Source organism: Papio anubis, chromosome 4 (assembly GCF_008728515.1).
Source record: "Papio anubis isolate 15944 chromosome 4, Panubis1.0, whole genome shotgun sequence".
In the NCBI taxonomy this organism is placed as follows: Eukaryota; Metazoa; Chordata; class Mammalia; order Primates; family Cercopithecidae; genus Papio; species Papio anubis.
The window spans coordinates 135,126,002-135,140,777 of record NC_044979.1 but is presented as its reverse complement, the minus strand read 5'-3'; the positions used below and the strand labels follow the sequence as shown (position 1 = coordinate 135,140,777).

At 46.7% G+C, this 14,776-nt stretch overlaps 1 protein-coding gene across 12 annotated transcripts in view; it reads left to right on the top strand.

Moving 5' to 3' along the window:
* GTF2I (general transcription factor IIi) overlaps nt 1–10,906 on the top strand; it is a 117,459-nt gene extending 106,553 nt beyond the window's left edge. For 7 of the 12 annotated variants that reach the window (XM_031665461.1, XM_031665462.1, XM_031665464.1 and 4 more), the window contains 9 exons: nt 880–935; nt 1,639–1,719; nt 2,649–2,732; nt 3,407–3,590; nt 5,386–5,414; nt 7,018–7,059; nt 8,126–8,167; nt 8,976–9,051; nt 9,760–10,898. In XM_031665461.1, the coding sequence (XP_031521321.1) occupies nt 880–935; nt 1,639–1,719; nt 2,649–2,732; nt 3,407–3,590; nt 5,386–5,414; nt 7,018–7,059; nt 8,126–8,167; nt 8,976–9,034 (577 nt within the window). In that variant the 3' untranslated portion in view covers nt 9,035–9,051; nt 9,760–10,898. Of the gene's footprint in view, nt 1–879; nt 936–1,638; nt 1,720–2,648; nt 2,733–3,406; nt 3,591–5,385; nt 5,415–7,017; nt 7,060–8,125; nt 8,168–8,975 lie in introns of all 12 variants that reach the window. The other 5 variants (XM_031665458.1, XM_021935760.2, XM_031665460.1 and 2 more) reach the window with 4 other exon arrangements.
* The last annotated feature ends 3,870 nt before the right edge of the window (nt 10,907–14,776 follow it).

Here is a 14,776-nt window from a genome sequence, read left to right as displayed (position 1 = left end):
CTTGAAATCAATTGAAATGAATTTTAGGTTTCATTTACTTGGTGTTAGGCTTAATTTTGAGTCACCCGGGGATGCTCTCAAGCAAAGCTGGCCTTGCCAAACATAATGGCCACCTCTTTTTTTTTTTTTTTTTTTTTTTGAGACGGAGTCTCGCTCTGTATCCCAGACTGGAGTGCAGTGGTGCCTGATCTGGGCTCACTGCAAATCCCACCTCCTGGGTTCAAACGATTCTCCTGCCTCAGCCTCCCGAATAGCTGGGATTATAAGCACGTGCCACCACGCCCGGTTCATTTTTGTATTTTTAGTAGAGATGGGGTTTCACCGTGTTGGTCAGGCTGGTCTCAAATGCCTGACCTCTTGATCTGCCCACCTCAGCCTCCCGAAGTGCTGGAATTATGAACATGAGCCACCATGCCTGGCCAGTGGCCCACCTTTTATACTTTTGGCCAGGTCTGCAGAGGTTTGGCAGCCCCTAAGCCCTCTGCTTCCACTTGCGGAGCGAGAGCCTCAAGTGCTCCTGTTTTCACAGCCCATCTTGTGTTTCCATGCTGCGCACGTGGGGCGTTTTCTCTTTCCATCCTCAAGTCTGGCGCTGATTCTTTTCAGCATACATTCTAGCCTTAGAAAGAAGATGCCAATAAAACCAGCGTAGGGGAAGGGCGGCCAATGAGAGGCAGCGATGGATGTTAAATTTACAATTGTGGTTTGTGTTTTTGGCTGTGGTTCTTTAGATAACCATATGATTTCTGTTCTTCATGACTGAGAATTGAATTTAGACTTTACAGAGTTACTGGTTTGTAAATCTTTGAGTTGTTTACATTTTAACGTCAGAGTTTTACTGTTTGATCAGCACGTTTTTTTTTTCTCTTTTGTCTATAGGCCCGAAATGTTTGAGACGGCGATTAAGGAGAGCACCTCCTCTAAGAGCCCTCCCAGTGAGTGCATTTTCTGTATTTTCATTGCTATAGAACACACGCTCTTAGGCATGCACCGTGCAGCTGTGGTTTACAAACATTGTTTAAAGAATAGCCATTGAGGCCGGGCGCGATGGCTCACACAAGTAATCCCAGCGCTTTGGGAGGCCAAGGCGGGTGGATCACCTGAGGTCAGGAGTTTGAGACCAGCTTGGCCAACATGGCAAAACCCTGTCTCTACTAAAAATATAAAAAATTAGCCAGGCATGGTGGCGGGCGCCTGTAATCCCATCTACTCAGGAGGTTGAGGAGACAGCAGAATCGCTTGAACTTGGGAGACGGAAGTTGCAGTGAGCCAAGATCGCACCATAGCACTCCAGCCTGGGCAACAGAGCAAGACTCCATCTCAGGAAAAAAAGAAAAAAGGAAAAAAAAAGGAAAAAAAGGAAAACCCATTCAAAGTTGTAGTTTGGGCTATTTCACAGTTTTCAGTTCTTTAATAATTGGGTGGCTCTGTTTGTGTGTGATGTTCTCCTAAGCACCGCCAGGAAGAGAAAACCAGTGAAAAGCAGCCCTTCAGGGGGCGTCATGTCTTCCTGAAATGATGTACCATGGAAAGAAAGAACCTTGAACAGGACTGAGATCAAACAGTCTCAGACAGCATGATTATTAGAGATGTTGACCATGTTTTCTACGAATTCTGATTTTAAATTTATATTTTCAGGAAAAATAAATTCATCACCCAACGTTAATACTACTGCCTCAGGTGTAGAAGACCTTAACATCATTCAGGTGACAATTCCAGGTATGATTTCTCTGCTTCCATCATCGTTTGTGGGGGTCTCTTCAGGGCCTCTTGGACTCTCCCAGCTAGAGAGGTTTGCTCAGCCCCTCCAGGTACTCAGATACATTACACATTGCCTGGCGCTCCTCCCAGACCCCTACAGCAGTTGCCTTCCAAATACACTTGCTATCCAAACAGCTCCCGCAAGTTTTGGCACTTGGCATGAGCTAAATCCTGTTAACCACCCAAATGTGTCTAGTCTGTTCCTTAAAAAGATTCTGTATAAGGCCGGGCACGGTGGCTCACGCCTGTAATCCCAGCACTTTGGGAGGCTGAGGCGGGAGGATCACTTGAGGTCAGGAGTTCAAAACCAGCCTGGCCAACATGGTGAAACCCTGTCTCTACTAAAAATACAAAAAAAATTAGCCAGGCGTGGTGGTGCGTGGCTGTAATCCCAGCTACTTGGGAGGCTGAGGGAGGAGAAATGCTTGAACTCGGGAGGCAGAGGTCGCAGTGAGCCAACATGGCGCCACTGTACTCCAGCCTGGGTGACAGAGCAATACTCCGTCTGGGAAATAAAAAAATCTATATAAAACAGCAGGTAAAGGTCTTTATAACAAGAATAAGTTTGTAACATTTTTAGTTAGGCATTATTTTAAACAATTTCAAATTTAATTGAGTTCAAAGTGCTCAAATACTTAAATCATTTAAAAATGGCAAATGCTTGAAAACATTACACAGAGCTCCTGTAAATTGGGATTAAAAGTGCATCATTGAGCAGCAGCTTGTACCTGTAGTCCCGGCTACTTGGGAGACTAAGCCAGGAGGATCGCTTGAGCCCAAGAGTTCGAGGCCAGTCTGGGCAACATCGTGAGATACCATCTCTTTACCAAAAAAAAAAAAAAAAAAAAGCAGTATTTAAGTTTTGGATTTTCTCTGAACTGTTTTAGATGATGATAATGAAAGACTCTCGAAAGTTGAAAAAGCTAGACAGCTAAGAGAACAAGTGAATGACCTCTTTAGTCGGAAATTTGGTAAGTTTTGCATTTGCAAAGTACAGTTGCTATAAGCAAAGAGATTTGTTTTAATAAGATCTTTTCAGCAGATGATGGTTAGGTGGTTGTAATCCTCCTATAGAAAAGGAATTAAAATTTAAAAGTAAGTGTTTTGTTTATGCTAAATTTATTTAATAAGATACCATTAGTGTTACATTATTGATTGTCAGTACAAAAGTTCATGAATTTAAGGTTCACTCTCTGGCAGTGTGGCTCACGCCTGTAATCCCAGCATTTTGGGAGGCCGAGGCGGGTGGATTCGTTGAGGCCAGGAGTTCGAGACCAACCTGGCCAACATGGTGAAACCCTGTCTCTACTAGAAAATACAAAAAATTAGCCGGGCATGGTGGCACATGCCTGTAATCCCAGCTACTCGGGAGGCTGTGGTGTGAGAACTGCTTGAACGTGGGAGGCAGAGATTGCAGTGAGCTGAGATCAAGCCATCGCACTCCAACCTGGGTGATAGAGTGAGACTCTTTGTCTCAAAAACAAATTTTTTTAAGGTTCATATTTAAATTTGTTTGACGTGTACAAAGACCTTAGTTAACAGCAGAGACAGTCTTTAAAATAAATGTTCATCTGGTGCTTTTGACAGACTTTTTAAGGCAGTGGGTTAATCTGCTGTTGTGCTGTTTGTCTCACTGTCACTGTAGGTGAAGCCATTGGTATGGGTTTTCCTGTGAAAGTTCCCTACAGGAAAATCACAATTAACCCTGGCTGTGTGGTGGTTGACGGCATGCCCCCGGGGGTGTCCTTCAAAGCCCCCAGCTACCTGGAAATCAGCTCCATGAGAAGGATCTTAGATTCTGCCGAGTTTATCAAATTCACGGTCATTAGGTAAGTGAGAGTTTTCTGCTTAGTCACAGGAACGAGTCTGGAGCTCATGAGGCTGACTCATCTAAAACGCAGCCACAGGTAGTCATCGAATCAGGCTTCCTGTGCTATGCAATGAACAAGAAAAGATAACTTGTTTCATCGTTAGAATGTTAGATGTGCCTCTGCCTAAGCCGACTCTTAATTCTTTGGCAAAGGGTTGGCAAACTAGGACTGTTCGCCAAATTCAGCCTGCCTCCTATTTTTAGAGACTTCCTGAAACACAGCTACGCCCGTATTATCCATGGCTGCTTTCCTGTCACAGTGAGTAAATAGCTGGGACTGAGACGGCGTGGCCTCCAAAGTCTAAAATATTTACTCTCTAGCACTTTATAGAAAAACCTTGGCCAGGCACGGTGGCTCACGCCTGTAATCCCAGCATTTTAGGAGGCCAAGGCAGGCAGATCACCTGAGGTCAGGAGTTCCAGACCAGCCTGGCCAACATGGTGAAATCCTGTCTGTACACAAATACAGCAGTTAGCTGGGCATGATGGTGCGTGCCTGTAGTCCCAGCTACTCGGGAGGCTGAGGCAGGAGAATCGCTTGAACCCAGGAGGTGGAGGTTGTAGTGAGCCAAGATTATGCCATTGCACTCCAGCCTGGGCGACAGAGTGAGACTCCATCTCAAGAAAGAAAGAAAAACTTTGCCAACCTCTGTCTTAGGGCGCCGTGTCACAGGCTTTGGCTCAGACGGATTCAACCTCGCATCAGCCATTTGTTAGCCTGGTCACTCTGTTCCTTGTCTGTAAATGAGAGTGACCATTGTTACCACGGAGAGTGTCAGCTCCCTCCTGCAGAGCAGGCATGATGATTGTACTCATCCTCTAACACCATTTGAGCGCCACATTCCTTCCTGTGTCCTTGTTACCATAAGAGACGCCCACCTAGGCCGGGCGCGGAGGCTCACACCTGTAATCCCAGCACTTTGGGAGGCCGAGGCGCACGAATCATGAGGTCAGGAGATCGAGACCATCCTGGCTAACACAGTGAAACCCCGTCTCTACTAAAAATACAAAAAATTAGCCGGGCGTGGTGGTGCGTGCCTGTAGTTCCAGCTACTCAGGAGGCTGAGGCAGGAGAATGGCTTGAACCCGGGAGGCGGAACTTGCAGTGAGCCAAGATGGCGCCACTGTACTCCAGCCTGGGCGACAAAGTGAGACTCCATCTCAAAAAAAAAAAAAAAAAAAAAGGAGATGCCCACCTGAGCACCAACCCCAGGTTATCTTCCTCTTTTTCTTCCAGCGCCCCAGAAACTTAGCTACAACTCAACCTACCCAATCAGTTCATCATCAAACTGCCACTGTCTCTAGTTCACATCTCTTAGGACTGGCACTCAGAAATCTCATAATAAATCCTCTTGAGGCTTCTTCTCATTCACTCGTCTTCTTCCAACCTTCTTTCCCTCAAAATCTCATATTTTTGTTCCGCTTCCCCATGGTCATTCTCCATATCATTCCCAGGAGTTAGGCCAAAAGCCCCTTGCGTTCTTCCGTGCATTGAACTTAGAATCACTCTGTTCCCTGCTCTGGCGTTTCTGTTTTTTGTTTTTCCTCCATTTACTGCGTAACATTTTCTAACAGTGTTCTTATTATGGATACGTATCTATCTCTTCCATAAGTTTATAAGATCGTGGATAATACTTCTCACTGTAGTACGTAAATGACATGGGCTAGATATGAGTTGAATAGACAGTTATACCTGTAAATCCTTATAGAGTGAAAATAAATTATTATACTTTACAATTTGTTTCTCTCTTTAGACCATTTCCAGGACTTGTGATTAATAACCGTGAGTATTTTGTGAAGTGTTTCTGTTTTTTCCCCGGGGTCTGACATGTGTGCGTGTGAGTGTGTATATGTGTTTAAAGTATATCACGTTCCTTCACCTACGTCAGCAGCCATGCCAGATACTTATTTTAGCCCTCAGTAAAAACACCAGGCACTTCCAAGTTGTAAAATTCTTCAAGCTTCTTAACTTTTCCTATCCTCGATGTGCTTAATCATAAAATGGTAATAATAGCACTGATTCTGGGGGAGTCGTTCCAGTAGATGGAAAGCATCTAGAACAAGTGTCAGCAAGCTCCCACTGGGGTGTGTGCATAAAGTTTTATTGAAACCACCATCGTGTTCATTTGTTTATGGCAGAACTGAGAGGTGGCAACAGCAAGTGTGTGCTTGCAAAACCTAAAATGCTTACTGATTGGCTCTGTAAGAAAAGAGTTTGCAGCCCCCTAACCTAGAACAGCGTCTAGCCTATAGTATGTGCTTAGCCTACGGTATGTGCTCAGCGAATACAATCTATATTTATTACTGCTTTTATGACTGTTATAATGACTGTGCTTGGATTTCGTGCCAAAGTCAGTCACTTAATGTGCCTGCTTCTATTACTATTTCAGCACAGTGTCTGGCACACATTGGGCTTTCAAATATTGCCGAGCGGGTAAACAAATGTCCTTTCAATTCCTTAACATTGATGTCATTTTCAGTAGTATTTTAAGCCAAACTTAGTTTTCCAAGTGTGTTTTTGTTCTCTTAACTTTATTATTAAAAATGTACAGGCCGGGCGCGGTGGCTCAAGCCTGTAATCCCAGCACTTTGGGAGGCCGAGATGGGCGGATCACGAGGTCAGGAGATCGAGACCATGCTGGCTAACACGGTGAAACCCCGTGTCTACTAAAAAATACAAAAAATTAGCTGGGCGAGGTGGCAGGCGCCTGTGGTCCCAGCTACTCGGGAGGCTGAGGCGGGAGAATGGCGCGAACCCAGGAGGCGGAGCTTGCAGTGAGCTGAGATCCGGCCACTGCACTCCAGCCTGGGCGACAGAGCGAGACTCCGTCTCAAAAAAAAAAAAAAAAAATGTACAAAAGTGAGTCCAGGAGCGGTGGCTCACACCTGCAATCCCAGCAGTTTGGAGGCTGAGGCAGGCGGATCACTTGAGGTTGGGAGTTTGAGACCAGCCCATCCAACATGGTGAAAACCTGTCTCTACTAAAAATACAAAAATCAGCTGGGCGTGGTGGCAGACACCTGTAATCCCAGCTACTTGGGAGGGTGAGGCAGGAGAGTCACTTGAATCCTGGAGGCGGAGATTGCAGTAAGCTGAGATCGTGCCATTGCACTCCAGCCTGGACAACAAGAGCAAAACTCTGTCTCAATAAATTATTTATTTACATAAATAATACATACATAAATAAAATGTTCTCTTTTGTTCCTGTTCTTGTGCGGTAGTGTGGAATAGAGTTTTATGGTAATTACTATGAATTAGTGATTCTGAGGACCGTATCAGAACTCTGAGGTTTGTATCCTTCTCATCTTGAGCAAATGTATGTTAAAATGCTTGTCAAAGGGAACAACACGTCCTTACATTATTAAGCCAATCTGCTTCATTTTCAGAGCTGGTTGATCAGAGTGAGTCAGAAGGCCCCGTGATACAAGGTGAGTGAGGCAGGGGAGGGCCCAGAGCTACTCCTGCCACTCAGTCGCCTGCCCTGAGGGGACTCAGTTACACAGGGCACACATGCTTCTCTGTGGTTTTCACTCCTGGGTTTGACAGCTGATCAAAACATAAATTCAAGCTGTGGGTCCTGATTGAGAACAGGGGGCTGCAAACCATTTGCACCCCCTATCCCAGCTCAGGCCTAACATCAGGAACCCCAGGATTAATGGATAGGATGAAATGGCAGAGAAAGAGGGTCGTCATTTTAACCTGACTCTGTGCCGTCCGTTTCTAATGTCTGCCATAAGTGATTGAGCAAAATGTTCTTGAGTAGAAATGTACAGATTATGCTTTTAAAAAATTCCTTAAAAAACAAGTGGAATGGCCCGGTGCTATGTGAGTCATTGAAAGTAATGAGGCTGGGTGCGATGGCTCATGCCTGCCATCCCAGCACTTTGGGAGGCTGGGGCGGGTGGATCACTTGAGATCAGGAGTTCGAGACCAGCCTGCCCAACATGGTAAAACCCTATATCTCCTAAAAATACAAAAATTAGCCGGACGTGGTGGCGTGTGCCTGTCATCCCAGCTACTTGGGAGGCTGAGGCAGGAGAACCGCTTGAACCTGGGAGGTGGAGGTTGCATTGAGCCAAGATCACGTCACTGCACTCCAGCCTGGGCAACAAAGGGAGATCGTGTCTCAAAAAAACAAACATATGAACAAAAACAAAAAAGTAATGAAAAGCTTTTATTAAAGGGAGTAAACAGAAGGATGAGGAAGAAAGCATAACTAAGGCACTTGTTGTTTTCACAGTAGAGCTATGTTAAGACTGCTCTTTCAGACTTCAGCTGTATATGTGAACTTAGGACCACATTTGAGAAACAGAAATTTGAAAGTACACTTGGATAATTGTGTGCTCCACCTCAAGACCGTGGGCATTGTTTCATCATGCGCCTGTGTTTGTACAGAGTCTGGAGGGCTTTTGTCCTCTTCCTCCTCCTGAGTTCTTTCATAGTATAAAGCAGCTGTTGAACAATGTGGAAATCAATCTCTGTGTTTCTCTTTAGAATCAGCTGAACCAAGCCAGTTGGAAGTTCCAGCCACAGAAGGTAAAAGGGTGGGGTGGTCCTGCAAGTCCTTAAGACTTCTTCTTTCTTCTTTTTCTTTCTTTTCTTTTCTTTTTTTTCTTTTTTTTCTTTTTTTAAGACAGGGTCTCACTCTGTCACCCAGGCTGGAGTGAGGTGGTGTGATCTCTGCAACCTCCGCCTGCCAGGCTCAAGCAATTCTCCTGCCTCAGCCTCCCAAGTAGCTAAGATTACAGGCCTGCACCACTATGCTTGGCTAATTTCTGTATTTTTAGTAGAAACAGGGTTTCACCATGTTGGCCAGGCTAGTCTGGAACTCCTGACCTCAAGTGACCTGCCGGCCTTGGCTTCCCAAAGTGCTCGGATTACAGGCACGAGCCACCTCGCCCAGCCAAGACTTTTTACCAGGACAAAGGATTGTGTGTTTAAACTATTTCACTAGAACTGAGTGGTGGTTTTGCTCTCTTTCTTCTGGGTGAATTGGATTTGCAGGTTATGCTGTTGCGAGATGACGCATAGCTGCTTTTGCTCCATTTCCCCCAGATGACTTGGTAAATTCTCCGTGAATGACTCTGCTACATAACCTAGATAACATAATGTCTGTCCTTTAAATGCATAAAAGCCAGGAGATGTTTGTTACTTTGAAAACTTAAGTAACAAAATTTTGAATGTATTGCTAGAGAGACTTCTCTCTCTGAAGCTCTTTTGATGTTTGGTGTCTTGTCCTTCTTATTATTAAACCATATCTTAGTAAACAGTTTGGTACGAATGGATTTATCATTGAGCAGGTCTGCAAAATAATTAATCGGTACCATTTTGTTTCCATTGATAGAAATAAAAGAGACTGATGGAAGCTCTCAGATCAAGCAAGAACCAGACCCCACGTGGTAGACCTCTTCCCTCCTAGGGTAAATCAGCTTCTGTGTCAGGGATGCCGTGTGGTGTCCATCTGAACCCCCTGCATACGCGTAGCTAATGTGATCTCCCCATTTTCACATAAGATGGTGGCCCTGCCTTCAGGGAATGTGGGAGCCAGGTGGGAGCCTTCCTGGATGTTTAAGCTAGAAGATTCAACAGGGAGATTCTCCTTGGATCAATATATGTCTCTCAGTCAAAGATGTAAAAGCACTTTTGCCTTAAAAAGAATGTTGTTTCTAATCTATAGAGTAAACGTTGTCCTTCTCATTGGAATTCACTATGAGTCAGAATCATTAGACTGACTTTTTTTTTTTTCCGTAGTAATAGTATTTTGCAGAGTCTCACAGAGCTGCAGATCTATTGTTCATCTTGCAGAGTTGAGTTCACAAGTCTGATCCTGTTATTCCAGTTTCTTAAATTTGGCCAAGTTATAACAGGAGCAGTAGCTTGAGACCCGAAGTCAGGAAACTTTGACAATGGATTTTTTTTTTTTTTTTAAATCCAGAGACTTGTTGTACTGGAGTTTGCCTTACCCTGTCAGCTCATGGACTTAAGGTTTCATCCCGCTTTATGAGCGCATCTGAATCCAAGTCACTGTTACCCGAATTTGCAAATTAAGTTGTGATATTCGTGACTGTTAAATTCCTGTAATTAGATTAACCTGTTTGCTTGCTTGTTTGTTTTCTCTCCTATTTTAGCTTAAAGTATCAGTGGTTGAGAAGAGCTTTTCGGACGTGTTACTTCCCCAAGCTGTGTAATATACTTGTATAACAGAAATACCTTCTATACAAACCTTTTTTTCTACTTTTAGATAGAAATGTCTACTTTTTCAGCAGTTCTGTGAATTAAAGAGCAGAGTGACTGTGGGTCTGGAATGGCTGGTGTACTTGGGAATGTATTATCAGGATTTTACAGCAATGCTGGGAAACGACAGGGAAAATGACAGGAATGAATCTCACCAGATTTTTTATGTACTCAGCAGAGCCTTGAGTTACGGTGTTTATTTTCCAATCAAGTGAAGATATCTCCTACTGGAACATCTCAGCTTCTGCAGTGAAGAAAAATTCCTGTGATAGTTCAGTTCTTTAGTTTTTCTATTTGAAAAAAAAAAAAAAAAATCATTTAAATGATCTTTTGTTCACGGCTCTCCTTAATGACTGAGTGAACAGTTCCTATCTGTATATTTGACTAAACCTTTTCCTAAGCTATCTCTCATGGTTCCTATGTTTTTTTATCATAATTAAAAGCAAAACCATCTGGATCACCTAACAGTCAGAGGTCAGTATCTCAGCGTGTGAATTACAGAGTAAATACAGAGAGAACCTCTTCCACTTTTACTTTTCGTCCAAATAAAATGCATGGTGTACCAGAAGTTGAAGATCGGGTTGAGGATTGGGGCTAGCTCGATGACACTAAGGCCCCGACATCGCGGGACGGGACCTGCTGTGGCGTGGATTCTTAGGAACGCGGTTCTAGCCGGCCCCCTCTCCAGGGCTCGCCGTGGCCGGCGTTACTTCCTAGTTCTTCTTGTAACCCTGAGGTGCCAGCACGGGGAGGGAGGAGGGATCAGGGGGCTGAGGATGCAACCTCTGACGTTCTGCGCCTTCCTAGGAGAGTCTTACATGTGTGGAGATTTCACAAGCAATGCGAGTTGTAAAATACCAGCTCTACAAGAAGCTAGGCTCTGTGACAGCATAGTTCTCAGTAGCTTTATCACAATATTCACAATGGAGAATTATATGACATGGTAGCAGAAATAGGCCCTTTTATGTGTTGCTTCTATTTTACCTCAAATTGTAGATATAGGGTAATCAATAAAATCCATCCATGCCTTTCACACACTAAGTCATTGCTCTCTCGGCTGTTTTCATGGTTCTGTCTGGGGAAGTTCGGGGGTGGCTCGGCATAGGTGGGACGCAGACCGAGGCAGAGGCTGGCGCTGGGCACAGCCCACCGGGCCTCCCGGGGACAGTGTCACTTGCGGTGTTTCTCAGACCACTGCTGTCCATCTCCTCTGAGCTGGGCCAGGGCCCCCACCCACCCTTCTATCTGGGCCAGCCAGCCATGGATGAAGAGCAGCTCACATACGATTTTGGGAGCCAAAAGCCCCTGCCATCGAGAGCTCATGCGGCAGCCCCTCCTGCCTGAGCCCACACACTGGCTCTGAGGCTCCTCTGTTCTCAGCGTGGTCCCTGCCTCTGCCGTGCCCCATCCGCGTGGGCCAGAAAGGAAAACTGATCTCACGATTGGCCTGCCTGCTAACCTGGGAGGAGACCGCTTCTCTGATAGCATCTCATAGTTCTTTGAACGTGTCCTTAAAACGTGCCCTGCCGTGCCACCCTCAGCCACACCTCCCGGCGCCGATCCTGGAGAATCAGGGCCGTGGCAAGGCTGCTGTTGGCGAAAGCCCAGCTCTTCCATGAATCTCCATTCAGTTACTGGTTTCACACTCATTTGTGAGGTCACAGACTTGCCAAGGAGATTCATTATTCAATCCGTTACAACAATTCTGTGTGTACATAACACATTTTTTTTTTCTTTTTCTTTCTTTCTTTTTTTTTTTTTTTTTTAAGACAGTCTTACTCTGTTGTCCCCAGGCTGGAGCGCAGTGGTGCAATCTCAGCTCACTGCAACCTCCACCTCACAGGGTCAAGCAATTCTCCTGCCTCGGCCTCCCGAATAGCTGAGGTTGCAGGCACCCACCAACACACCTGGCTAAATTTTGTATTTTTAGTAGAGATGGGGTTTCACCATGTTAGCCAGGCTGGTCTCAGACTCCTGGTCTCAGGTATATACACATATTTTTATTTTATATATATATATATATATATATATATATATATATATATACACACACACACACACACACACAAAGGATTTGATTTAAGCCAGGTGCTGTGGTGTACAGCTCTAGTCCTAGCTACTAGGGAGGCTGAGGTGGGAGGATCACTTGAGCCACTGCAGTGATTATACCACTGCACTCCAGTCTGGGTGACAGTGAGACCCTGTCTCTTAAAAAGAGCCCTTAGCTACCTGCATTAATTAATGAACAGGCAGTGCATTTCTGTGTGGTTTTGTTTTGTTTTTTTAAGACGGAGTCTCACTCTGTTGCCCAGGCTGGAGTGCAGTGGTGCAATCTTGGCTCACTGTAATCTCCGCCTCCTGAGTTCGAGATTCTCCTGTCTCAGCCTCCCGAGTAACTGGGATTACAGCCACCTACCACCACGCCCGGCTAATTTTTGTATTTTTAGTAGAGACGGGGTTTCGCTATGTTGGCCAGGCTGGTCTCAAAAGTCCTAACCTCAAGTGATCAGCCTGCCTCGGCCTCCCAAAGTGCTGGGATAACAGGCGTGAGCCACAGTGCCCGACCTCAGGCAGTGCATTTCTAAAAGGTGGATAGTGTGATTCTTCAGAGGGTGAAGGGGAAGTTAAACTTGCCCAGTAAAATCTTCATTAGCCGAGTAGTCTGGATTGAAAAAGCAATACAATGCAAGTAGGTGTCTTCAGTTGCATTTTGAAGTAGGTTGGTCTCTATATTTCTTTTATTTTCGAGACAGAGTTTCGCCCTTGTTGCCCATGCTGGAGTGCAATGGCACAGTCTCGGCTCACTGCAACCTCCACCTCCCAGTTCAAGTGATTCTCCTGCCTCAGCCTCCTGAGTAGCTGGGATTATAGGCATGTGCGACCACACCTGGCTAATTTTGTATTTTTAGTAGAGACAGGGTTTCTCCATGTTGGTCAGGCTGGTCTTGAACTCCCGACCTCAGGTGATCCGCCCACCCTGGCCTCCCAAAGTGCTAGGATAACAGGCGTGAGCAACTGTGCCCGGCCACAGGCTGGTTTTTCTGAGCCTCCTCCAGGCCCCCATTTCTGCTTTTTTTTCTCTCCAAAGATCAGAAGTTCCACTGGCGAGGAAGATCAAGGGACCAGGCCTTTCTAGTTTCCACATTATACTCCAAGCGCTGGTCTTAGTAAATTCAAGGCACCTGATGGATTTAACCATTCGGGGGCAGAATTGTCACATACCAAAGGGGCATCTTTTGGAAAGTCACTGCACAGCGACCACCCATCTTCTGGAAGGTCGCCACTCGTCTTCCTAAATGGAAGCCCCAGTTTCTGGACTTGGGTGTGTTTTGAGGATTTGATGTTCTCCCAAAGTGCCTCCGTTTCCCTATGATGGGGAAGAGGAAGGGGACGGATTTTAAGAATCCTGGAGGCCGCTGTCCCTGTCCTTAGACCTGTGAGTCCAGGGAGATGACCACAGACAGGGCTGTGGGTCCTTTACTCTGAAAAGCATCACTTCCCCTGCCTGGAGTTCAGATCCTGCCTGGATTCATGGTGGGAAGTGAGCTCTGGCTCTCTCTACTTCACCCACGGCTGGCTGCCCGCTCTCCTGGCTCACGGGGCAGACAGGATGCAGCTTGCAGCCCGTTATAGAAATCACAGGTTCCTAGGGGCCTGGTGGCCCATCAGTGACAAAGGGCAGGTGGACCTGGTATGGCTGCACCAGAGGGGCTTTCTCACCCTGGGAACTGGGCTAAAAACCAAGCCCAGACTGTGGCCCATGCTTTTGTCCCCCTAGCCGCCTCGAGGTCCCTCCCTACCTGCCTCCCGCACCCCCACCCCACCTTAATTCTTTTTTTTTTCCCCCCCCAAGACGGAGTCTCGCTCTGTTGCCCAGGCTGGAGTGCAGCGGTGCAATCCTGGCCCCCTGCAACCTCCGCCTACCGGGTTCAAGCTATTCTCCTGCCTCAGCGTCCCGAGTAGCTGGGATTACAGGTGTCCACCACCACACCCAGCTAATTTTTGTATTTTTAGTAGAGATGGGTTTTCCCATGTTGGCCAGGCTGGTCATGAACTCCTGACCTCAAGTCATCTGCCTGCCTTGACCTCCCAAAGTGCTGGGATTACAGGCGTGCGTGAACCACTGTGCCCAGCACCACGCCTTACTTTTGAGGAAGTGTTGGGAAAGCCGGCTCTGACATAGCTTGTGAGGCAAGCCCAGCTAGGGAAGGTGTTTCCTGCCTGACTTCCTCCCCAGAAGCAATAGCGGGGCCTGCTGTGGCATCCACTTCCTGCGGGGACTGAAGGCTGCTCACGCCTCAGGCTACATAAAGCAGGAAGGACCCACGCAGGAGGACCCCTCCAGAGGTGTGAGGGCGATTTGGTGGACACAGGCAGGGCCAGCAAGAGAGCAGAGGGCCCACCTCCCAGAGCCCCAAATGCCACAGGCTGAGAAGGTCTAGCTACATCCAAAGGACCTGTTAACTCCTGCCCCGATTGACTCTCAAACTGTCCCCTCCTGTACGGTGGAAACCCCTGGATAGACAGCAGTCCCTGCAGGTCTCCAGAAAGACAAGGCCGGAACAGGGAACCCGGGGTGCGTGTTCATGAAGCTGTGGCAAGTGTGGACACCACAGCCCCAAGTTTCTTTTTCTGGCCTGCGGGAGATGAGCTTCGGTCCCACGGAGGTGACAAGGTTGTCCTCATGCATGATGGGGATCTGCGGTGCCTCTGCACCTGTGTAAGCCCTCAGTGAGTAAGCCGAGTCTACAGGTCCCGCCTGTCTGCGGGCGGCCCGCCCCCATCTCCAGGCCTGTGTGACTTAGCGACTGTCCCAGATCTCCCCAGGGAAGTCGGGCAGGGGCCTGGCCCTCGGCAAGTCCCAGAGGGAGCGCACCACCGCTGACTTCACTGCGCTTCTTGGGGCTGGGG